We start from the raw sequence: 25,851 nt of genomic DNA on the forward strand, positions 1-25,851 counted from the left end.
AAATGCTCACTGCATGTTACACAAGCCACAGCTACTAACTCAAACAGTCCCACAGATTTAAGAGTCAAGGAAATCATCAAGACCCATCTAGAAGAGCTTGTGCACCATCTTGAAGAGCACCTATGTTTGATGCAGCACTTTGATGCATCTGTCAAGACGAACTGACTGACTTGGTTTAACAAAGACATTAAGGATTTTATAAACCAGGAAAGAGTCAACAATCAACATACATCTTTGACTTTTTCATTAGATGTATGTTTTGGAGAACTCCTTCAGATATCTTGCCGTGTTCTGAGACCCTCCACAACTGAAGAGTCTGTACAGCAGCTCAGGATTGTGATCCGCACGACATGGAGCTATGACCCACATGGAAGAGCAAGACTTCAGCAACTACAGTCAGGATGAAAGCCCCAATGACAGCTGGTCCTCCTGGGTAATAAAACTAAAATCATAATATATATACTGTACAGTTAGGGTGTGGAGAGTAATACAGGTAGAGAGAAAGCATGGACACATTAAAAAAAATGTGCCTTGCATCCAAATCAATACTGGTAATTGCATTAATCAATAACATCAAATTAAATGTTAAAATTGGTAAATTTAGGAATTATTTTCTAGGATGATTTTAGGATCATTTGAAAGAAATGATGTTGTCCTTTTTCATTTTTATTTCTGCATGAAAAAGCTACTAAAATACCTGCGCTACACAACAACAACCAGCAGCAGCAGCAGCAGCAGCAAGGAAATAGGTCTGGAGTATCCATCTAAGACAAGAAGGGATGATGAAAAATCCTGAGCTAGTAGAGTTTTATAGAAAGGTGGACACATCTCTAAGGGGGAGGGCATAATTGTCTTCATAGAGAAGAATACGCCAACTTCTTACTGAGAATAAGAATCGTAAAACTTTGACTTGAAGAGAGATGGATGTGAGGAGGGATCACCTTACCAGTCAGACAGTCATCTGTTGCTTTCCTAGAAAACTTCACAGTGTCCTTAAAAGCACCGTGCTCAAATAACACTTTCTGTGTTTTTGTGTGTGCTTGTATTTGTGAGACAGAGAAATGTGAGCATATTTCTCTTTGTTTGTGTCCTTCTGTTGTTCCTGTTGTACAACATCACAGCCAGTTCTCAGTGTGTATGTACTGTATGCTTGTTCAGTGCACAGAGCATGTGAGCTTTCGTCTCTGCTGGTGTCAGGATCACCATGTGCTGTATCAACAGCTCATATCTCCATGCATGACCTCAAGCCCACAAAGGTACTTATAAAGGCATCTTACACCACAGTTAGCGACGCTGTTACATAATAGTCCCAGCATTAAGGGGCCTGTGAGTGGCTCTGTGGGCTCAGGCAACACCTCACCAGTTCCCCCGCCTACTTTAGATTTTATCTGACTCTAGTTAATCTTTAACTGAAGTTATCTGTTGCCATTATTTTGTTCGCCTGGTTACTGTTGCTCTTTGTCAAGATTTGTTGGTCTGTATGTTAAAGTAGTATTCAGAGTTTTATATCATTTATAGTGTCACATGTTCAAAGACAGTGTTCCACGTCACATTTACTTTAGATCCCCCATGTCCATTTTGCTACAAATGTAGGATTGATGCAGATATAAACCTCAAACTACATGTAAAATATATTTTCAAAGTATAGGAAAACATTTTTTACATGTACCTGTATTGTTCACAGTCTCTGGTTGAAGTTTGCCAGGACCTTCACTACAGCCTGTTGTATATTGTGATAAAAAATAACACAGCGTGCTCTGTATATATAAAAGGATGACACTTTTATGATGCTCATAACACCTGGAATGTTACAACTACTGCACATTATATAAGGCGATTTGTCCTCTAGTCAGTCAGTGGCCACACTGATAGCATATGGTTTTGCCTATAGGTGAAGAAATGTCATTTTTTAGGGTCAGTTTATAAAACTGAATTATATGCAGCACTGTTATTCTTTTACTAAAACGTCATAAGGTAGATATTTGTTCCAGCATAATGTCAGACATTGTTGCGTGTGGGCTGCGTGTGGCTCAGGCAGCCTTCTGATTGGCTCATGCTGCCCATCCCCCAAAAAACACCCCCGTCTCCATGGTGATGAAATGAATGCATTATTGAATGCATTATTGACCACCGAGAGAGTTCCTGGGAGAGCAGGCTACCCCTGTCCCAGCAAACCACATTCCTCCTTCTTCTCTGTAACGCTCACATGTCCGACATGAGGTAACACAGGACATATCATATCAGTCACACACACACACACACACAAACACACACGTACGTACATGTACATGCACACATACAGTTCAAGCATGCAGAGAGCAAATATTAACCCACCTACATAAACAAACAAAGTACATGGCCTCACATGTGTATGTATATGTATATTTCACTTCCTTCACACTTATCCACGATGCCCCTGTTGAATTCAAAGACCTGCCCAAGAAGAAACTAGAACTCTCACTGACCAGCCATCTCATGAGAGGTCCAAAAATGTTTAATGCGGCACACTGCATATTCTTTTAATTGTGGTCTTTAATTATATCTTTTAAGTATGGCCCTAAGGGGATAATTTGACATTTACGAAACCTTTCTTGTGAAAACTTCATGAAAAGATTGATAGCTTAGCTCAACATGGGTAACAGCTAGCCTTTATTTTTTTGTACCAATTAAACAAAAGAGATATGACGTTTTGTTTAATTTTTAGAGGTGTTGGAAGGTGGGTTTTGTTACCTTTGAACAGAGCCAGGATAGTTGTTTGCCCCTGTTTAGCCTCCATATGTGGTTTCCTGCAGCATCCACATACGAACCGAAGGTTCAAATCGAGGCCCCGGGGCTTTTGATACATCCCCTCTCTGTCCACTGTTCCTGTCTCTCTATACTGTTTCCAAATGAAGTTAAAACTTAAAAAAATATACACTGTATATATTTTTTCCAATATAATTCCATATAAAATCTCTATTAACCTATTTAATGTATTGTTAGGGCTTTGAATATTTTACTGCAAAACATTTGTACACCAAAGATCACCCTGCAGTGTGCAAACTAATCCAGTTCTTCTCTCTTTGTCACACCTCCACACAAACTTTTACATTCTGCAAATTCTCTTTCTAGCCTACTCTCCTATCTCTATAGGATCGTCTCCCTTTCCCCCCTCCCTCTCCCTCATAGTTGGCTACTTGCTGCTCCCTGATGAATGACTTAGTTCTTGGAAACCCCAACACGTGTTTCCTTGTTGCCTCTGCTGCTGGCTGGGGCTGATAGTGTGTGTGTGTTTATGTGTCCATCAACGACTATGACGAGACGTGTTCAGTCTACTTATGTTTCACATGTTGAGAAAGTTATTGTGTGTCTGTGTTGTATTACCTCTGTCTAAAAATGGTCTTGAATAACAAACAGGAGCTGGAACAGTTGGATGTGAGTGTAATTGAGGGGGGCTGCTTCTAAGAATCATTGGGCAACAAAAAAGCCACGAGACTCCAGCCAGGAAAGACTCTGTGGGGAGAGAAACCTACGTGTTTGTTGTTCTAAAGTGAGAACTCTGTGTCCAGACTTGACCTTACAAAACCTTACTATAATCTGATTATAGAAGTCAGGACCATACTGCATAATAACACTTAAGAAAACAGTAAAACAGTACAAGTTGTATAATTAAAAATTTCTGCCAATGTCTGGTGGAAATCAAATATTTGTGTTTCTTTGTGTAGTAGCAATGTTTATAGCTATAATTTAGTAATTACCCAAAACATTAGGGGCACATCTTTTCTGATTGCATCAATGTTTGCATGTTAGTTCTTTTACACTATTTCTCTTTTACTGTCATGGTGCCTGTACAGTATCTCTGTCAATCTGCAGCTTACTTTGATTTCTCTGAAGGGCACATATAGATATAAACATATGACTGTTTAGGAGACTGATAATGCAACACATGTCATTACGTAGACTGCCAGTAAAATAACATGTCTGTTATTTTAATATGTGATATTTTCCTCTCAAAGGAATACATAGTTTAACAGTTTGGGCTTTCTTGCCAAGCGTTAGATGAGAGGATCGATACCAATTTCATATCAGTCATTTCAATCTGAAGCTGAAGCCAGCAGCCAGTTAACTTATTGCTTAGACATTAGAGTACTATACTTAAATGAATAATTTCTTTCCATCTGTGGGTTTAATGAGAAATGATACCACTCTTATGTCAGTAGGCCAAATAAGAAACTGCACCTCACTAGGAAACAGATGAAACAGTTACATTGGCTCTGTCTGCTAACAAACTACGTTTTTTTTAATGAATATAAAAACAGACGTGTAAAGAAATTGTTGTTTCATGGGGAATAATGTACCAGACTATGTCTTGGCCAGGAACAGTAACTTCCTGGAGTCTTGCCATCACTATGCCAGGCAACCAACTGAAGTTACTATTCATAGCCAAGAAACACTCTGTTGAGATCAACTGGAACTTCCTCATCAGAGAAATAAATCTAATTTTACATGTGTTACATTTTGTTTAAAAACCTGTAAACCTGTAAACTATAAGTGTAATCCACATTTGGAGATCAAAAAGTGCTAAGAATAATGAACACACCAACAATGTCTTGGTCTGCCTCAGTGTGTCAGGGCAGGTGGATAGATTTACATTTTGAAAACGGAGACACAGTCAGTACATTGCACAACTACAGATGCCTTTGAGCCATCTGAATGTCACTGCTATTTATGTCTGTCTTTGCGCCACATATTAGATTTGTGTTTCTTTAGAATAAGAACAAGATCTTGTTCTCTCAGTTATACACAGGAAACAAATGTGTGCCCAAATATATCCTGTTCTGCATATGCTTTTTAAGATTTAGCCAACTCTGTGGGACCTTAGATTGTCATATTTGTCTTCTGAAGACTGCTACTTTGTGACTCTGTGACTGTTGTGTAGTATTCTGCTCGCAGTTAAAAAAGGTAAAAAAAAAAAAAAACATTTGCGGCATCAGTTAGGCTACTCTCTCTGCCGAAGCAATTTACTTTCAGTGTACCTACTCAAACCAGCTACAGCATCAGAGAAGAAAACTATTTTTAGGTACCCCATTCTAATAAGGCACTGTTTACAGCTTGAATAACTTTAGCAACTGTTAAAATGACAATAAATTACTGAAATTGCATAACAGATCAAATATAAGTCTTTAGTAAGAGGTAGGTTGTGTAAAATCTCTCTAACTTTTGAGTAGCTTAAACAATATCCAAGTCATTAATAAGTTATGAGTTAAGGGTTTCTCACTTTCCAATAAATCAATAGCCAAAATTGATAAAATAATAAACAAGTGTCTAGAGTTAATAAATTGAAATTTGGTCCAGATGTCCTTTCCCAGAGGTCGGAGGTCAAATGGTCTATTGGAGAGGTTTTCCTGATTAATTAAAGCTAAACTACATGTAATAATAATAGTTAGAATAACATGGCAACCCAAAAATATGTATTTAAACGGGGTTAATTTTAAAAGTATCAGTCAATGATTTATTAACCATTAATAAAGCATTCAACAATTTTACACAAGATTTAAACAAAAAAAAAATTGGGATGACATCACAATAATATTATCATAAATAAAACTTTTAGAGGGAAATTTCAGTCAACATTGTGTGACGTCAGGGGTGGCTCAGCCAATCGGCTCGCTGTTTATCTGCAGTCCGATGGAGGTGGGAGGAAACATTTTAACAGTGGTTTAAATACCGAAGCAGCCTCGAGCAGAAGATCTAAGATCAGCTGTGAGGAAAGCGCCACCGACAATGTCTGACTTTAGGACTGACATGTGACGGAATAAAACTGCAGAGGACGTTTGTTGGAAAATTTGGATGGCGGAAAAAACCACGGAGCAAAGAGCGAGATAAATAAATAATGTAAGTAGGCTTGCTGGACTGTACAGTAACATGTCGTCAGCGAAATATGAAATACAATAGCAGTGTCTTCATTCTATGTAAAGGCTGCTCGGTGTGTGCTTGGACGTCTGCCTTCGTCCGTTTGAATGGAGGCTGAGCTGCGGTGCAGACTGCAGAGCCTCACCCCGTGTGCAGATGTTTACATGCCGCCTCACAGGCCACACACATGATACTACGATCAAATTATCCACCTCATGTTTTATTCTTCGACACAGAAGCAACACAATTACCTTTGCTTCTATTTATGTCGCCTGTTTAGTAAGGTCATGCATAATTAAAACAAACATACAAATATATATATATATACATATTGCAATACAGTTATCTCTGTCTGTTCTTGTTGCCATTTATCCGTAACAGCAATCTGTCAGACTGCTGTTCCAGTCACATTCAATTGATTTAATTAGATAATCATCATGTGTCTGAATCCCTCATCCTCTTTGGCTGCCTCTGTTTATGTTTCCTAACTCCTGTCTGGGCTTTAGTGAGAGTGAGGTTTCATGCTGACCAACTTTTAACAAAGCAGCAGTTTGTGGGGTTTGATGATCCAGACTATGAACCTGGATCAGGAATGACAGCTCTTATTTAGACAAAGGTCCATTTAATGTGCTGTTGTTTATTTAGCAAAACAATACAGCAGTTACATTGAATGACAGCAACTTATCCTATGAGTTGTCTCGTGATTGGTTATTACATAATGGGGGAGCATTGTGATTGGCTGTTAAACCGAGATTTCCTGGAAGAGTGGGCAAGACTTTGCTTGTATGTGTCTGAGAGAGAAAGAGAGCCTGTGTGTGTGTGTGTGTGTGTGTGTGTGTGTGTGTGTGTGTGTGTGTGTGTGTGTGTGTGAATTGTCCCAACTGTTTGCACGTGGGTCTGTGTTGACAGTGATATCAGGCCTGTGGCATGTCCATGAATGAGCGCATGTGCAGGTGTGAATAAAAGGACAAGCAAGAGAAAGGAGATACTTATGCAATGATTATCAACAGTCCCACTCCCAGTGTGTTGAGCAATACGAGTTTAAAGGGTCAAGTGAGAATCAAAATAACATAACTCCTATCTGTTCACACAGATTTTTTTTTTACTTGCTCAGATTTGTAGATATAGCCTACTGTAGGTCTAATGTTTCTCCACCACCCCACATAATGGAGGCCAATGGCTTCTTTTGTCATTTTCAGACATTCAGCGGTTCGATTCCACAAGCAGTGTCTTGTCTTAAACAAAGTGTTTGTCTTACTTTGGAGAATCCACAAACCTTACTGTGGTCAGTTTGTAATGTGAAGTAAAACTAGAAAGAAATTTTGCTTAAGTTAGTAAATATGTTTCTTGTTATTTGGATGAACTGACCCATATAGTCCAAAACGTTATTTTTAAGCTTGTTTTTGTATTCATGTCTTTATTTTTATAAATACATCCAAATTGAATCTGATGATATATAAGCAGAGACACCACAAGGATCAGTCTGCACACAGCGTATTCACCATTTAATGACTACGGTATTGTGTAGCTATAACGGGCATTTGAGTGACTGACGTGGGTCTGATGCACAACAGAATAATGCTCGGTCATTAGAGCAGAAGAGCCCCAATCTGTGATTCACAGTAATTGGTGGTGTTAACAAATCATCCTCGTCATAAGAATGTTCTTATACGGTCAGCCAAAATATTGAGCCATCTGTCCTCTAGGCATGCTATAACAATGTGTGTGTGTGTGTGTGTGTGTGTGTGTGTGTGTGTGTGTGGGTGCGTGCATTGATAGCGGATGCCAGTATCTGAGTCAGCACAAGCAGGTGGCAGGTGGAGCGACAGTTCATTATACAGATAAGATAATGATCTCACATATTTTGTGTATGTGTACATTTATCATTTTTGCAGTGAGAAACGTGTTGTAGTGTCATTTCTTTCTTTTTCCTTTTTTCTCTCACCCTCTTATTGAATTCTTACTATTGCTTTTTAATATGCATTTAGGACTTTTAAATGTAATTTGCAGTCCTTGTCCCTGATTAGGCTTTTAAGGGATAAAACCACATCACGACACTCTAATCCAACCATAGACAAACAACTACAACAACAACCGAGAACAATTAAACTCTTTCATCCTCTCTCAGCCCCTCTCCTCATGTCCTCTTTTCTTCTCATTATCTTCTATAATCAGTTTTTTCTTTCTTTCTTTCTTTCTTTCTTTCTTTCTTTCTTTCTTTCTTTCTTTCTTTCTTTCTTTCTTTCTTTCTTTCTTTCTTTCTTTCTTTTTAGTTTTTAAATTGTAATAATTGTAATAAAAAATAGAATAAAATAACTTATCTATTTACAAGACTAAACAATGATGTTGATTTCTCCTGGACACTGAATGTATTTAACATAACATAACACTTTTCTCTCTCTGGCGCTACTCGAATCAACAACCAGCCATCTTGCAGCCCAGTGAATGCATTTCCCTGTTTGTGTTTCTCTCTCAGGCCATGTTTGGCATTCTAGACAGAGAGTATTTGAGGCCGTGGATCAGAGACACTGGCACAGCATCACATGATTACCCTTCTCCCTGATGGGGTGTATTTGCATTACAGAGAGGCACTTTTGAGTTTTTCTATTGTGATTTTTGTTGAATGTTTTCACATCCATGCACCCACACACCAAGCACAATCATAAACATAGCAGCTATGTCACAAGGGTAGAGAATGTGAAAGCTGTCATTGTTTACGGTTTCAGCAACCTGCCAAATGTCTGAGATTGCAAGCATGGCTGGCCTGTGTGGGCAGTAATTGGACTCATAAGTGGATCAATAATGTACTTTAATGTGGCAGGATGACAGGCCTGGTGGTTACACAACATCTCATCCGTCACAAGTTTGATCTTGACAGCCATTAGGTCCATTAAAGGTCATCTGTCCTGCCAATGCAACACGTTAAATGCCTGAAATGTAAATGAAATCTCATTCAAAATTAAGGATAGAAGAGATACATCTTTGTAGAAAAGAAATCAATACAAAAAAGTCTCCCTCCCCTCTCTCTTTCCCTGTGTGTCTCCAGTTACAGACCATGAACTATGTGGGTCAGTTGGCGGGCCAGGTGTTTGTGCAGGTCAAGGAGCTGTACAGAGGACTCAACCCTGCAACCCTGTCTGGATGCATAGATGTCATCGTAGTGCGGCAGCCTGATGGCTCCCTGCAGTGCTCCCCCTTTCACGTCCGCTTCGGCAAGATGGGTGTGCTGCGGTCCCGTGAGAAAGTGGTGAGATTATAGGGTGCTTTATCATCTGCATGCACACTGTAGTTTTGTGAACAGGTAATTTGAAAGCTTGTAGTCACTCATACTCTGACAACAGTAATACAAGCAAAATAAAGAATTAAGAAAGGATAAGACAAGTTTTAATAATCAGTGGGTGAAGAAGTATTCAGGTCTTTTACTTTCTTTATTCTGTTGTGCAGGTGGATATAGAGATTAATGGAGAGCCAGTGAGCTTACACATGAAGCTGGGAGAGAATGGAGAGGCCTTCTTCGTCAAAGAGACTGAGAACACCCTGGTGAGTAATGGTTGACAGAGTCATTACTCTGAGACACAAATATAGGACGGAACAAAACATACCAGCACAAAGGTCGTACAGCCTGAACTAAAATGCAGTGCTTGAAATAGACTGGTATTCATTCAATTCTTGGCTTCTTGCACTGTGATAGCTCAAACTAATGTTGCCACTTAGTGATGTATCTGTAGATACAAGTCGTTGTTTTTTAATCATCAGGCTTAGGTTATAGAGTTTTCCTGCCCAGACAAGCCCAAAAGAGGCAGACATTTGCTTTGCCTTCATATGAGAGAAGACAGCTGCTGAAGGAGCTTTCAAAATCTTCAACAGCTTGTCATCATACCATACCAAACCAGTGTGAAGCTTATGCATAAAAAAAACAGAATGATGTTAAGGAAAAAAGTTTTTTATATGAATTCAATGAGTGCAAAATCAGTGCCACAATCAGAATTATGAATGCAATAATAAAATCATCTATAACATTTCTAGTCCAATCATGTAAAAGATATTAGTAATTTAAGTGGCAACTGGTTCTGTGCTAAACCATGTTTTTTTTCCAGAAACAACAGGCTTTTAGTAAACCAAACAAATAAGCCTTACTGATTACTGATGCCTACAGTGTGAGTGCATCTTTAGAAAACTAACTCCATTCTACTTCCTGCTATGCAGTACAGCAAGACAAGCAAACATTAACAAGTATAAACTATGAGGACCAGGGAGGAAGAATATGGATGGTATGGAAAAGGATGACCTTACCATCAAACATGACACATGGACAAAGGAATTCTATTTTGAATGCAAAACAATCTGCTTGTCTGAGATTATGTTTGTACAAAATCAGAAAAAGAACTGAGCCTATAAGTTGAAATATAAGATGCACAACAAGAAGGAACAAGAGCTCTTGTCCCCTTGTGGCATCCTGTTGGCCCGCATGACTTTAGCTTCCTGGAAATAAACCATCAGGACGGACAAAAAGCATAAACAGATACTGGTTAACTGATTTCATAACACATAATTGTGAAAAAACAAATCTTATTTTCTCTGTCTGACAATTGAGCTACACTATCTCATCTATTTTATATACAGTCTTTATATGCATTGCCAATAGTAACAGATGTAGTCACAGATGCTTGGTGATCTTTCCATCCCCTGTTTTATTCATGTCCATGTGATCTACACTGTTGGTATCACCACTGGAGGTCAGGGTTCAGTTCTCAGTAGGGACACACAGGCTAAAAATGTATGCACTTACAGCACCAGAAAACATTTTGAATAAGCATCCTCCACGTGAGTTACTGCATGTGCCATTAGATATGTACCCAAAAGGATAGAAAAAGGAACAGTGAAGTGCCCAATATATTAAACTTAAATAATCCAGTGCAGTATAAAGCAGATAGCACTCATCCTACAACTTTATCGTGGCCCATGACAACATGAAAAACATGTTGGCTAAGATTTGAAAAAGGAACTTGGCAAACATCCAATTCATGTCAGAGCCTTTGGCTACTGTTTTGCTCCAATCTGCTGAAGCCTGTTAAATGAGCATCGTTTGGAATTTGAGTAATTGTTTAAAACAAAACAAAAGTCATGTAGCCATACTAGATCATCTTGCATGGAGGAATGTGCAGCACAAATCCAAATATATATCTGGTCTGGGGACATTTCCTTTTGTTTTGACAAATGATTCTGCAAAGAAAAAGGCAAGGATTCATGGGAAACTGGGGGGTGGGGGATTGGTGGTGGATGGTTTGAGGAGGAGCACTCTTCTGAAGGAAAGAGGTTTGAGTAGTGAGTGTGATGAGAGTTGGCTGTGTCCCCAAGTCAGAAATTAAAAGTAATATGTTGTAATCTGAGAAGATCCAATTCCTAATGTGAAGGATTACACTGGTCTAACTCTGCTTTCAGGGCCTCTGTTATAAATTGTGAATACTGTCAGGCCACTGTCAGTGCCACAAGTGCTCTTTAGGAGTGGGTCCTGCAAGAACATTGTAATGGTTCAGTCCTTAACGGACAGGAAAATAAATAATGACTGTCACACTGTTTGGGCCTCGTGTCAAATCTTCTAGTTGGATATAACTCTCCCTCAGCAGAGTGGAAAACCACCAGAGGGCTATTTTTAGCTCAAGCAAAAGCAGGCTGTCACTGAGCCATGCATGGTCTAAACTGTCAGGGAGAAAGACAAGACGGTCGGACAGAAGTACAAATAGTGAAAGATGAGCGGGACAAACAAGACAGAGATAGGCAGGCATCACATACAACATAGTGTACAGTGGTAAAGTGCAGTGGGTCTTCCACACAAACATGCACAGGAACACTGTGAAATATGGAAGCTTGAGGATTGTTTCAAAAGATTTATTTTCCATTATTGTTTCTGTTGAGTCTTTTAGTGACAGTTAAGGTAAAGTTATCATCTCACTGATCCAAATGGAAAAAGATCAACAACATTTATTAAGAAACAATTTGGCACAGAGCCCAGTCTCTTGTGCCTCTCCTACCTAACCAACCGTTTTCTCTTTTCCTTTCTGTTCCTCAGGGTGTAAAGTTACATTTGAGGATTTGTTGGGGCTTGTGCATTGGCAAATAGATACCATGCATGAAACAATAACTGTGTGTTCTCTAGCAGAAATTAATCTTCAGGCTAGAACTAAATCAGGAATTTCTGAATACCAGTGGTAAAACTATAACCCACATGATGTAAATTGTCTTGCTACGTTGGTGTAATTGTTTTCATTAAATTTGTTTTCATCTTAGTGTGAAACATTTCAGAGATTTAAAAAATGATGTGTGCAATGTCATCTCACCAATAAATCCAGTTACTGCATCGTACCATCTAGTTTTTGCAGTGTACAAACAAATTCTGTATTGCTGCTCTGCAGGTAGTCCACCTGAAAACAAATTTCATGTATGTCTCATATTGGAGATTCAGTTTTGTGCAGAAAACTGTATTAATTGAAATAATTCTGAGATGAAAAGTTATGTTAATAGACTGCAATCATCATCAGAAACAGTTAAATGAATTAAAAGCGGTTTTGGGTTGGATGTTTCTAAAAGGCTCAAGCTCTGAGCGGATGAGCTGTGACCTGGCATAGTGCACATCCTGACCACTGTCCCTTTTCCTCTTCCGACAAAGTGAATTGGGTCGCGTTGAACTGTGTTTTGACACGTGCACTGCGAGGCATGTGTTAGTCTGCGCTGTTCAGTTCATATCTTTATCTTTCTCACTCTGCCTTCGCGTCCCTCTATTTCTCTTTCTGGCATGACTGTTGCAGTGAATCTGTGTGATTTTGCTAATCTAAGCTGAAATCCAAATTCCCATCAGATTATGTAGATCTGCATCTCATCACGCAGTAACACTAATTTTTTACTTTGTAATTCTGTGATTGTGTTGTATAACACATACACAACAGTATGCATATCAAATATTTTTGCCAAGCTAGCCATTTGTTGGTCGGTCGACCACTGAAATATCTCTGTATTTTTAACTATTACATGGATTTGATATTTCATACATTCCTTGTCCTAAATAATTAGCATGCTAAGATGCTGAACTAAAATGATGAACATGGTACAACATATACCTGCTTAGCATGTCAGCACATTAGCATTTAGCACCTTTGTCTGTCAGTTCACCACTTTGAGATTTAAAATATCTCAACATAGATTTGGCACATTCATTCATAAGCCTAATGGGTTTTGTGATACCCTAACCTGTTGTCTAACAGGTCAAATGTGTCACTTATTCAGTATAATCATCATAATCATTGTCTAGGTGGATGGATACTTTATAACCAAATACCGGTACCTGGAAAACTAATGACATTCCCATCAGCCTCAGTTAATTAAGTGCTAATTAACAAATGTTATAGAAAGATGTTGAGCTAAGATGGTAAACGTTAAGCTTGATAAGCATATTTTAGCATTCGATGACCTGATCATGTCCTGGTCCTTCGTTCGCAGGAAATAGTTCCGTCCTACCTTGCGACATCACCCATCATGTCAACAGGGGAGGAGTTAATGGAGTCCCAGCTGGGCAGGGGCAGTTCTCGTCATCATGGTAGGCTCTGTGGAAAAAACAACATTTTGGAATTTGTGAAAATGTGTGTGTGCTTTTTTAGCAGATTTTTTTGTTACTCTGTCTCATCACATAGACACCATGCCCTGCAGCTCACTTCCTATCCAGAGCTTCGGGCCACAGCAAAGTGATGGTGGGATGACCAAGAAGAGGAGGAAGAGGAGGAGGAAGGCAAGGCCAGAGGCAGGCGGAGGAGGAGGAGGAGGAGGGAGGAGAGAAGAGAGTGGGGAAGAGTTCTCAGAGGATGAGGACATGTTTACAATTGACTTGAGCTCGGATGAGGAAAGAGACGATGACGGCAGCAGGTGTGTGTGTGTCTATGATTTTTTTTGTGTTCAATATTTATGAGCTTACATACAGCTTATGGGTGTTTGAAAAGGCCATCCCTTTATGAGTATGTGCGTTTGTTTGTGTGTGTGTGTGTGTGTGTGTGTGTGTGTGTGAGAGAGAGAGAGAGAGAGAGAGAGAGAGAGATGAGGGTAGAATAAATGCCATCCTAAGTCATCTAGTTCCTTTGCTGTTGTAAACAACATTCATCACTTATCACAATGTTGTTTGTGAGCAGATGAACCACCGCCCATAGCTTCTCTAATTGTGTAAGACTGTCTTTGTGTTTCTCATGCATGCATGACAGTGTAACTGGTTGTACATGCTTGTCTATGCTCTGCTGTTTGTGCACTTGCACCTTGCCACCAAGACCAAGATTACAAAAAAGTTCAGGTCATTCTGTTAAAGCTCAAATTGGATTTACTTTTAGCAGTACTGGCAGTATAGCTCAATGAATGGCATAACATTCACTGAAATATTTAAACAGTTATTAGCTGGATTGCCATGACATTTTGTAAAAACATTTATGTTCCCCCTAGGATTAGTTGAAATGACTTTGGACCCCCTTACCCAACGTCTCATATCATCATCAGATCCAAAACTTACATTTAAAATCAAACATCAATACCTGCAAAACTATGACATTAACACTAGCTTCAGGTGCACTTTACCAAGTGTTAGTATGCTAACAATTAAGCTGAAATGGTGATCATGGTTATACTGTGGTTATATACATTATTCCTGGTAAACAACATGTTACCATTGTCTTTGTGAGGATGTGACGTTAGCATTTAGACCAAACATACACCAAGTTGGTGTGGTGTTGTTGGACTCTTAGTCTTGTTAGGATCTGTGGTTTAACCCTCTGGGGTCAGAGCAATTTGCCTATGACCGCAAAGGGCCATTGATAGGATTAGGGTTAATGTAGAGGTAAGGGTAGTCTTGTCAATTTCAGGGAATGATTGTATAGCAATCAAATGTCAGCCCAACATCTGTGTCTCTTAAATCTTAAAGTATTTCTCTGTATGACTAAAATACAACATTCAGAGTTAAAAGAAAGCATGTATTATTTATGAACAGTTTAACACTCAAAAACTCAGCCAAGGATGTGTGGGTTTGGTTTGTTAAAATTGATTGACAGCGACCAAACAACCCGCCAACTGTCAACAGATTATGATCAAATGTTGCTAAATGCTAAATGGTACAAGTATGAGCCATCACCTTTATCTACCTGAGCCCCAGAACAAAATGTCTCTCATGTGAAGTGAAAATTGTGTTTATGTACGAAGTTCATTCAGTAAAATCGTTTCATTCAAATTAAATTCTTTGGAACAGTTACGGTTAACAGTCTGCATGTGTGTACATGTCGCTGTTTGCAGTGTGCGCGCGTGTGTGTGTGTGTGTGTGTGCGTGTGTGTGTGTGTGAAGACCTTTGAAAATTGGCTCTGTTTGATGAATAATAGCTGAGAGTGTGTTCTTTTCCAAGTATGCCACATGGGCGAGGAAATTCCTGAAACTCTTAAAGACACGTCTGTCTTCCTAATGTTGTTCTTGATCCTCTGCTATATATGATTTGGAGATATGGTAAGTGGTGGTGGTCAATGTCTAAGCTTTTCAAAGTAGGGATGAGATAAACAGAGACTATTATATTCCAAGGATTTGTATGAGCATAAACAAACCACTTGTTTTACTTTATTCAAGAGACCCTGTGTATTCATATAGGTGTGTGGACAAGTTGTGTTATATTGTGTGTGTGTGTATATGACTGACATCTCCCTGTATCTTTGTGTTTGTGATCAGGCCTGTGTACGGTGATCAGGGGTCAACAGGCAACATGCACACACGCCTCAGCACAGATTGGACCCGTTCACAGAGGTATTCTTTGGACATAAAACACACAAACACACACATTTTACATGTCTTATTTAACTGCTAATATTGTACTAAGCATTTTAATACATTTTCTGTGCTCACAATGAGTTGATAATAATCATGATTCACTGTCCCTCCCTCCCTCTCTCTCTCTGTCTTTTCCACTCCTCGTCTCCTTTTCCTGTCTGTTTTTCTGTCTGTTTTTATTATCTTCTTGTAGTAATGTGATTAAGGAGACTCTCTCCATCCCTCAGCCCCATGGTCTGTCCATCTCTTGTCCTCAGCAGACCACTCACTTCTCTTCCCTTGTTAGGTATCACCTTTAATTTTAACCTCTCTGAATCCTGAAAATGAAATAAAGCACTAATGAAGGAAAGGCACAGATGCACTATTTTGGAAATGATGTAGAAATGAAGCTTAGTGAGTATGTTAAAGGTACTTCATTTGTGTACAAACTGATCTAGTATCGAATAGAATCAAGTTTCTGTGTCTTAATCAACTTTCACAGCAGTCTAGACGATTCGAGGTCATCAACACCGAAGAGCGACTCAGAGCTAACCAATCAGAACAAAGACAATCCTGAGATGCTGTGGACCTGGGGTGAGCTGCCACAGGCTGCCCAGGTATTTACACACACACACACCGTACAAAATAGTGGTATCAATCCTCTCATCTAAACCAAACAAGTGTATTTCCCAAAATAAAGATGAGGAATGGAAGGGTAGAAACATACTTGAGCACAAAAGAAATGAGAGAGAAGTTTAATCTCTGTCCCTCTTCTTCCTCACAGCCGTCCTTCCTGACTTCCCACCAGAACCAGGACCCTGTCACAGCAGTCTCCATCCCATTGTCTGCCAGCACTCACTTCAGAGCCATCAGTGACACTGGACCCCCCTCCCTCACTATTTATGCTCCCCAGCCAGGGGAGACAGCTGCTCAAGAAGGGGGCAAGGAAGCTGAAGAAAGCAAAACTGAAGTCAGGGTCAAATTAACCACTGAGTCTGGGGACGGGGCTGGAGGACAGCAAGGTAGTTCTGTGAAGGAAAATATTGCTTATAATGTGCAAAAACGGAAACCAATGATTATGTTAATTGTGTTATTGGTCATTTAGCAAACTAAATTCATTTTACTGTGTTTCTTTAATAGTGACTGCTCTGTCATCTGCAGTGCTGTTGAACTAGTCTCTTGAAAAATAAACAAAGCTTAGAGTCACTTTAGGACAATGCCCCTTAAGCCACAGTTGAAATTGTTTGCAGGTTGTAAACAAACCACAGGCTCTGCAACGCCTCCGTCAGACTTGCGGCACTTAACCTCTAGTGACCTCTAGCGGAAATCTTTTGGAAATTCAATGTTTTGCAAATGTGTCTCCTGGGTGATACTTATGTGACATTTTCTATTGATGAACCATAAATTAACAGGACAGTCTGATTTGAGTTGTGAATTTAGAGATCATACAGCTGCAGAATCCTAGCAGGAAATCGTGTATCAATATATCCTTCTGATCCATGACTTTATTTATGTTGTTTTTCCTCAGGGAGAGAAGTGGAAAGTGTTGGGCCATCATGTGCAGAGATGGAGGGTTTGACAGCATGCTCAGTGTCACCCAGGATTGTCCCTGATCATCTGGATGGATGCACAAATAGAGGAAGTCCCATCAAAAGAACTGATTCACCGTCCAAGAAGAAAGGTATCAGTGGTCCACCTCAAACAATATGAAGAATTTTCTTAAACTCAAACTATCTAAATATTTAAACATCGTCTTCTATGCCTGCTACTGATGATGTGTGACATTGTGTCTTATTAGAAAAGAGAAGCCAACACCTGGGTGCTGATGGCATATACCTGGATGACATTACAGAGTTGGAGCCTGAAGTAGCTGCACTCTACTTCCCTAAAAGGTTCAGTTATGAACATATAGATGTGTTTGTGCATGCCTTTATATGAATGCAAAACATTCCCCACCCCAAGCACTTTCATGTGGTGTATGCCACCCTCTGGTGGCCACCATAAGCACGAGAGAAATAAATTAAGAAGACTTTTGTTTATGTCCTGTTTTTCAGGACACAATAAATTACTTTTTGACTATCTTCATGATTCATGGCTACAGCTAACAATTAGTGCCTTCTTATAAATACTTGGAGTAGTTGATGAAATAATTGTAATGTACATAGAACATAAACATTGCTACTTTTCAAAAATTACATGATTAAACTGACCTAATCAAAACAATATATTTCAGAGATGTATGTGTGTTTCTCTTTCTCCTCAGTGATGGAGGCAGTAGCTCCATGAGGGGAGACTCAGAGATGATGATGATGGGAGTGCGGAGCGCTAATCAGTCCCCACAGTCAGTGGGCAGCAGTGGGATGGACAGCGGCGTAGACAGTTTGTCTGATCAAATAGGGGACCTGCCTCATGTTGCTATCTCTTTGTGCGGAGGACTCACTGACAACAGGGAAATTACAAGAGGTAGGCTATAAAATGTGCAAGGAGAGAATGAAAAGGTAGGTTGCATTTTTTTGCAAACATCTCTCAATCTCTGTGTGTTTTCTCATGCTACAGAGCAGTTCCAGGAGAGGGCAATTTCCTACCAGCAGTTCTCTGAAAACCCTTCTATTATCGATGACCCCAACTTGGTGGTCAAGATAGGAAACAAGTATGTTTTCCTATACTATATTCAATACCAAATGCGATGTATACATTTAAACTGCAGTACAGTAAAAGGCATATTTACTCTATTGACAACCCCAAAACCTTTGACAATAATTCTGTTGTAGGTACTACAACTGGAACACAGCAGCTCCTGTCATGCTGGCCATGCAGGTCTATCAGAAACCACTACCACAGGTAAGACCATCACAGCGATACTCAAACAAATACTCATTTGTTTCCTCATTTCCACCTATATGTCTCATGTTATCAGTCTATGGCATCAGAGGTGGTTAAGATTTAAGTTAAAGTAGCCTGTATTATCGTAAAAAGTACTTGTTGATAATAATGAATAATGATGACAAAGAATGGACCTGCTCAATGTTATAGTGTTATATTAATCTCTCCTAAATATTAAGTATGGTGGCATGAGATAAACAGTAAACTACAAATGCTTCAGAGTCTCTAGCTCCGGTTTTGTTTTCATTCTGTAACTCCATCTTTTTATTGTAGAATTAATTAATTAAACAACTATAATATTGTGTTTTTTAATTATTATTCTCAATTATTAATTGATCGATGTTACCATTATATTTGTTAGGTGGTGTCTTTTAGTGTGTCCCCCCACCCCGCATCACTTTCTCCTGTGCACTCCCAGCATTTTGCGATTAATTCTCCTTAATCTGTTTCACTTTGGTTCAGTGTTGCCATTTGCCAGCATTGTGAAATTTTAACCAAATGCTACCAGATAATGTGTGTTAGCGATTATTTTCGACCCAATATTCAGCCATTTTAGTTATTGTTGATGATATTTAGTCTGATATGCAAATAACTGAAATTGGCTGTTTATGAACACACATGGGAAAGCTCACATCAGTTGTATACCACAGTGAAATCTGGCTTTAAATCTGTTTTCCTAACACTTTAATAATGTCATGTCTTTATTCCCCCCTCCTTATTTTTTCCTTTTTATTTGCTTATTTTCTTTCTCCCATCATCCATCTGATGTTGATGTGTACTAAGTGTTGGTGTTTGAGCTATGTGTTTTCCGCTTTTGGCCTCTTTTCGTACTGCCTCCCTGGTCTGTTTGGCACCAGCGCATCCCAGCCTGTATGATATTTTCTCGCTTTGCTTGGGTGTTTATGAGAGCATGTCTGTTTACCATAATTTCACCAACATGTCTGATTGCCTCTCTCTGTCTTGCATGCATCTATTTCTCCATGTGGTGTGTTTTGTTGTATTTTTACCTTGCATTTCCCCACTGCTATCGCACTGCAGTCACAATATTCAGAAGTCTCTCTTTTAGGTTTTACTTTGCATCATTTGTTTGTGTTATTGAATCTTTACCTGTAACTGCGTTTATTTTTGGTGATTTAGCTGGAGTTCAGTGTGGTTTGAAATGTGCCATTTGTTATGTTTTTCTTTGCATTTTAAGTTGTTCATTTCCGTTCATCTATTTATGGGTTTAAATGTGTTTTCTGCCTCATTATGTTTTGAGTTTTTCTGTCAGTTTTGAGTTACATTTTCAGTCAGTTTTGAGTTGTATGTGCATGGTTGTCTACAGGCCTCAGTGGAGAACATCATGAAGGAGAAGATGCCAAAGAAAGGAGGACGTTGGTGGTTCTCATGGAGGAGCAGAAACAGTGACTCCAAATCAGTAAGTAAACAGAAACACACATTACTGCTGAGATTTGTTCTTAGCCTTCATTATATACTCTATACTTCACACTAAAGAGCATCAGGGTGTCTCTGAAAGTCTGGGAGACATATTTGTTCTTCAGCACCAACCATTGACATTTATGCAGGAATCCGTGACAGAGGCAGGAGGAGACAGAGGAGAGAACTCACTCCCTATGTCCTCAGAAAACAGGTGATTTCAGAGTTTTTTTCACATCATTTTTCTCCCATACTCATGTAGTTTTCATAGTTTCATCTTATACGAAATTGGTTGTCATTGATTTTTCAGGATGAAGGATGAGTCATCCTCCAGTGATGAGGACCACAGATCTTCCAATCAGGTGTCAGGATCTTGCCAGTCAGAACTTCTCATGAGTTCTGGCAACATCTACTATAAGAAGACTCTTCGGCTCACATCAGAGCAACTGGTATGTATCCCTATCCCTATTGGATTTAAAAAAAAAGCATGCACTGCAATGCACAAGTAAGTTTAAGGCATATTTTTCACATGGTTCAGCCTCATGAAACAAGAAATGACTCTGCTTACATTACAAACACATTGTCTTTCCATATATAGCCCACGGGCTATAAATCTTATAATGGACACCAAAAATGGAATAGCCCACGGGCTATAAATCTTATAATGGACACCAAAAATGGAAACGTGTAACTTTATGGATAACATTCTCTACCACTACAAAAACACTGAAATAAAAAATAGTTAGTCTATCTTTAAATGAAAGATTTAATTCTGACAGTGAACCAGGATGATATATTTCTTGTTGCCCCTCCCTGAAATCTGTGATTTTGCAGCAGATTTTAGCATTCTTAGCATAATCTTCATTGTTTCAATCTTTGTGTGTCTGTGGTTGCCTTTGCGTGTGTGTGTGTGTGTGTGTGTGTGTGTGTGTGTGTGTGTGTGTTTTTAGGCTAGCTTGCAGCTGAAGGAGGGACCTAATGATGTGGTGTTCAGTGTGACCACTCAGTATCAGGGCACCTGTCGCTGCAATGGCACAATCTATCTTTGGAGCTGGGACGACAAGATCATCATTTCTGATATCGATGGAACCATCACCAGGTAATGGAAAGCAAGCAAGAAAGTCTTGTATCACTGTTATGGTGATGACAAATCAGCCTTTCCAGCTTTTTACCAGTACATGTCAGACTGTACACAGATTTGGGGGGGGGGGTTACTGTAATTAAGTTCATCTGTACTGATTGATTTTTCTTCTGTATCACACTGTAGATCAGACACGCTGGGTCACATCCTCCCCACACTGGGTAAAGACTGGACCCACCAGGGTATTGCACGGCTCTACCACAAAGTCAGCCAGTGAGTGCTAACTTACAAACTAAGGGAATCTGGATAAATCTGCTTTCACATTTATTTGTTTGAGCCATAGTTCATTACCTTTAACTGAAATATATGTAAGGGCTACTCATCATTTTAATGGTTTCTTATCTGAACCCATGCATACAGCTAAATACAAGCTCTCTGTCTCCCTGTCACAGGAATGGATACAAATTCATGTACTGCTCTGCAAGGGCCATTGGCATGGCTGATATGACACGAGGCTACCTGCACTGGGTCAATGAGAGGGGAACCATGCTGCCAATGGGCCCTGTGCTGCTCAGCCCTAGCAGCCTTTTTTCTGCCTTGCACAGGTCAGACATACACCACAAACAAACAAACAAGCTATATTGGACAACTGAAACTACTCATAATGACTCATGACTCATGATGATGCATCCACACATTCATTTCACAATTGCTGTCATATGCTAATGTTGTAACTAAAATCTTTGGGACTTTCATGTTTCCATTTCACTCATGCTTTTGCATCTATTTGCTAATAAAGCCCCAATCAAAGCCTATTTGCATGGAAACAGATATGCATCAGGGATAAGCCACAAAAAAAAAGACTCAATGTGTGACATGTGTTTAATGTTGTATTGTGTTGTGTTGTGTAGGGAGGTGATTGAGAAGAAACCAGAGAAGTTTAAGATTGAGTGTCTCACAGACATAAAGCACCTTTTCCATTCAAACACTGAACCTTTCTACGCTGCTTTTGGCAACAGAGCCACGGTGAGTCTACTGCACATGAACAGACACAGGCGAGGACTACATTATGTAGAGTCTTTATCGGATTTATTTCAATGAATCATAAGTGTAACATGGAATAGTAATAAGACTAGAAAAAGTGTCTATCTTATTATCTATCTTGTTATATAAAGTGTATATCGTGTATAGTTAGTTATACTATAGATATGGTGTTGTAGTTGGTACCTAACTTGTTTGTGTATGTCGGATTTCAGGATGTATATTCCTATAAAGAGGTGGGTGTTCCTCTGAACAGGATTTTCACTGTCAATCCCAAGGGGGAGCTGATACAGGAGCAAGCCAAAACCAATATTTCCTCGTAAGCTATGTCCTCTGTTTCACTGGATTTTCATCCATGTAATCTGACTCTGGACACATGTGACAGATATTTAAATGCTGGTTTGTGTATCTCCCTCTTAGCTTTGGGCATCTGTGCGAGATGGTTGGCCATGTCTTCCCAGTCCTAGTTCGAGATGAGAGAGAAAACCTCCCTTGCTCAGACACCTTTGGCCAATGCAAATATTGGAGCGAACATCTTCCTGATGGCACCAATGAGGAGGAAGAAGACTCACAACCACTTGAGACAAGCTGAGGAAACCCCATCAAACCCAGCACTAAAGACGCTCTGTTCAGCATATCTGCACATCACAGTCAGTCACGACACTGTGGTCAGTGGTTTTGTGATTCAACATGAAGCCAGCAGCCCAGATTAAGAGCAAAGATGCTTGTAGATTATTTTAGAATAAAAAAACATATTTAAGAACGGCATGGGGAACAGCCTTCAAGCCTTTCCTTACACTATACCTGATAACCGAACAGCTCAAAGACTAACTGCAACTACTGATTGAAGGTAGATGAATGTGTTTCGAATTTATTACACAAACAAATCACCATGCCATCATTGAATGGTGAGAACACAAGGAGACCTAGGGATTCATTACAAAAAAGACTGTTAAGTTACAAAGAGAACAAACAAAAAAGAATAAATCTTTTTTTTAGTTCTACCTGAGGAGTCCTTGACACAAACTCACATATCTTACCATTGAAAGTGCACTGATTCACAGATACACACAGATAGACACACACAGTATAGCGTTAGGCATTCCACAGACAAAGCACAACACTGCAGAACATAGTATAATCTCTCTCTCCCTAAGAGATGCAGGCATGTCTATCTTAAAGTAATTGTTTAAAACCACTAAAACATAAAGACTCATAATGTGAATTAAAAAAACAAATAATTTTGCAGAAATTCTGCTGCCTAAGACAACTGGGTTCCACAATTGACAATAGAGTACAATTTAGCTTTTCAGATATCAAATTAACGTATTGCTGCATCTCTCATTTCTTATCCTGTTTAAGGAAGAAAACTGTCTTTTTACCCATCACACACAATATATTTACCAAATAGTAAGTATAGCCTCAGGACCATGACTTAAGTTTTTCTTGGTCCATGTGGCTATAGTATTTTTTTCCTGACCTCAAGTGCAGTGAACACAACACAGCACTTGTTGCAAAAATAGCACAGATAGTATATCCAGTCTTCTGTGCCAAACTCCTTTACAGGTCCAGGTAAATGTGTGTGGTCTTCAGACCGTGCTACTGTGAAAGATGTGACTTTGGCACATTTTCTAACTCATGTTCAGTGACAATACTCAAGGTAAATGCAGGACAATGCAAATAACTTTAGTCTGTGTTTTTTCCGTCTGTTTTTATACATGCAAATAAATTAACACCAGTGATATGCTAGAATGTAGTATATAAATCACTCAGAGTGTATGTTATTCTAATGACTAATGCTCATCAATGCAATGACTGGATAAGCCCATACAGGTCATACATTTTCAGTTTTGTAATGTTACTGCACAGATCAGTGTACATTTATGTACAGCACTAATCTTTCCTCTTGTAGCGAATTAATGCAGTATATTCAGATGCTGTAAGGTTCTCTCCTTACAAACACATCTATTTTTGTCATTTGTACATTTTCATTTTTTATCAAATATTTGTTTTCATTTGTTGATTTGTTTGTTAGATTAACTCTCACCTGTTTACCTTTACCACATGTATAATAACTTAAAATGGGGGAAACCACTGTAAATAATGAATAACATACATTTTTGTGAATATATGAAGTCAACTTTAAACTTCTGCTGATCTTTTGAGGGCTGATATATTGTCTAAAATACTTTGTTCCTGGTGCTCATTCAAATGCACTTGCAGCAGTTTTATGCTTTACTATAAATGTCCTTTAAACCAGCTGCCTCCTGTTGCACTAAGAGGTGGCAGTCTCACTACATGACCACTACTTTAGAGGTACCTTAGGAAAGGATGAATTAGATGCCTCCTGATGTAACATCAGCTGTTAATCCTACCTAACTATAGCAGCTTTTAAAAAACTTCAGATACAGAAGAGAACTGTCAACCCACGTAAAACCTCCTCTGTTCAGATTAAAGCAAAATTGGACAGCAGCAGCACATGCCTGACAGCTTTATAAAAAAAGTTTCTACTTTTCCCTCAACTACCTGATTTAATTCTCAAAGTAATTCACCAGATTTTAGTTTAAATTTAACAAGGATTTTTGTAATCTGATATTAACTTCTACTCTTAAAAAAAGGTGAAATCAAAATACTGTGAACAAGCCCTCTGACTGATTTTGACTGAGTCTGTTTTACTGTTATATACTCTTTGTGTGTAGGATAGATATGTCAGATGTTAAGCTGTGATTGACTAAAGAAAGACTAATCAGAAATGAACCTTTAATTGGATCTTAAACTGTTATTAGGCCATAATTTGTGTAAGGACGCATGCTGTTGTAATATTAAGATGCATATTTACATGGATGTATTGATCGCTGTCTTGTCACCTGATCTTAGTGAGGAAGTACAAAAAAGAAAAAAAAAAGACTTCCTTATCTCTTACTTATATGATAATTTCCACAAATGCTGTGATAAAACTTTATGAGGCTTAGCTATTGAGGCTTTGACATCAGTTATTGTAATCAGTCAAAAATGTGCAGATCTGTTAATTTGTAATTATTTGTAAACAGCCAAAAGCACACTAATCTGCGTGAGGTTATCAACACTTCATGATCACATCAACATCCTTCTGTCACAGTTTTTCCTGATCATTATGTGACAGCTTTTTTTTTGTAATTATAGCACAAAGATCTCTTAATTAAAATAACTTACATATGAAATATGGAGGTCGACAGTAAGCAAAGATCGTTTTTCTTTTTATTGAAAGTAATGCTCTTCCCAAAATTTTAGAGTATATCATCTTTTTGATGATCTCAATCATCTTAATTCTTTCTGTGAAAGAGCTATTAAAACTCTTGACCAGTTATCCAGTTTGTCTCTGTGTTGACATGGATGTTGATCCAGTTTGTTGTCCCATGTAAAGATTATGTTTTGGCCGCTAAGCAGGAGCCTACCAAGCAGTGTGCAGTGCAAATGTTAACAATGTAATTTGAATAAATCTGCAGTGGACACATTTTTCAATAAACTCAAAGGTGATGATTGCTACACTGTGTTACACTCCTTTTGTTTTCTGTATTTCATCCATTCACCTCAGACATAAAGCCTTAGCTGAATAGAAATCACACTGGTTTACCAACATGCAGTAACTAAATATTTGGTCAAAATGTAGTTAAAACCAGACATTGACCTTTTTACATTGGTTTTACCACATGTTAAAACCAGACATTGACCTTTTTACATTGGT

General features: G+C 38.9%; 1 protein-coding gene across 3 annotated transcripts; it reads left to right on the plus strand.

Annotated features, from left to right (window-relative positions):
- The first annotated feature begins 105 nt into the window (after positions 1 to 105).
- Positions 106 to 25,652, plus strand: lpin1a (lipin 1a). Of its 3 annotated transcripts, none has more exons than XM_027281607.1 (23): positions 106 to 433; positions 8,939 to 9,139; positions 9,337 to 9,432; positions 13,387 to 13,483; positions 13,578 to 13,806; positions 15,629 to 15,703; positions 15,921 to 16,013; positions 16,212 to 16,323; positions 16,491 to 16,728; positions 17,235 to 17,387; positions 17,505 to 17,598; positions 17,970 to 18,169; positions 18,263 to 18,356; positions 18,478 to 18,547; positions 19,914 to 20,006; positions 20,155 to 20,219; positions 20,316 to 20,454; positions 20,956 to 21,104; positions 21,273 to 21,359; positions 21,539 to 21,691; positions 21,998 to 22,112; positions 22,343 to 22,446; positions 22,548 to 25,652. In XM_027281607.1, the coding sequence occupies exons 1-23, from the start codon at positions 359 to 361 to the stop codon at positions 22,717 to 22,719; spliced, it is 2,904 nt and encodes a 967-aa protein (XP_027137408.1). In that variant the 5' UTR covers positions 106 to 358; the 3' UTR covers positions 22,720 to 25,652. The 3 variants fall into 3 exon arrangements, with proteins under 3 accessions (XP_027137408.1, XP_010732707.3, XP_027137409.1); XM_010734405.3 differs by having other exon boundaries at positions 107 to 433; positions 16,209 to 16,323; XM_027281608.1 differs by lacking the exon at positions 106 to 433 and adding an exon at positions 5,665 to 5,874 and having other exon boundaries at positions 16,209 to 16,323.
- Positions 25,653 to 25,851: the final 199 nt, after the last annotated feature.

Source organism: Larimichthys crocea, chromosome VIII (assembly GCF_000972845.2).
Source record: "Larimichthys crocea isolate SSNF chromosome VIII, L_crocea_2.0, whole genome shotgun sequence".
NCBI lineage: Eukaryota > Metazoa > Chordata > Actinopteri > Sciaenidae > Larimichthys > Larimichthys crocea.

Excerpts from the sequence above, each read along its gene's own strand:
- lpin1a (XM_010734405.3), top strand. The coding sequence starts at position 359 with ATGACCCACATGGAAGAGCAAGACTTCAGCAACTACAGTCAGGATGAA. Across the intron at positions 15,704-15,920 it reads GATTGGACCCGTTCACAGAG|TAATGTGATTAAGGAGACTC; the intron begins GTATTCTTTGGA and ends ATCTTCTTGTAG. Across the intron at positions 22,447-22,547 it reads GCCAAAACCAATATTTCCTC|CTTTGGGCATCTGTGCGAGA; the intron begins GTAAGCTATGTC and ends TCTCCCTCTTAG.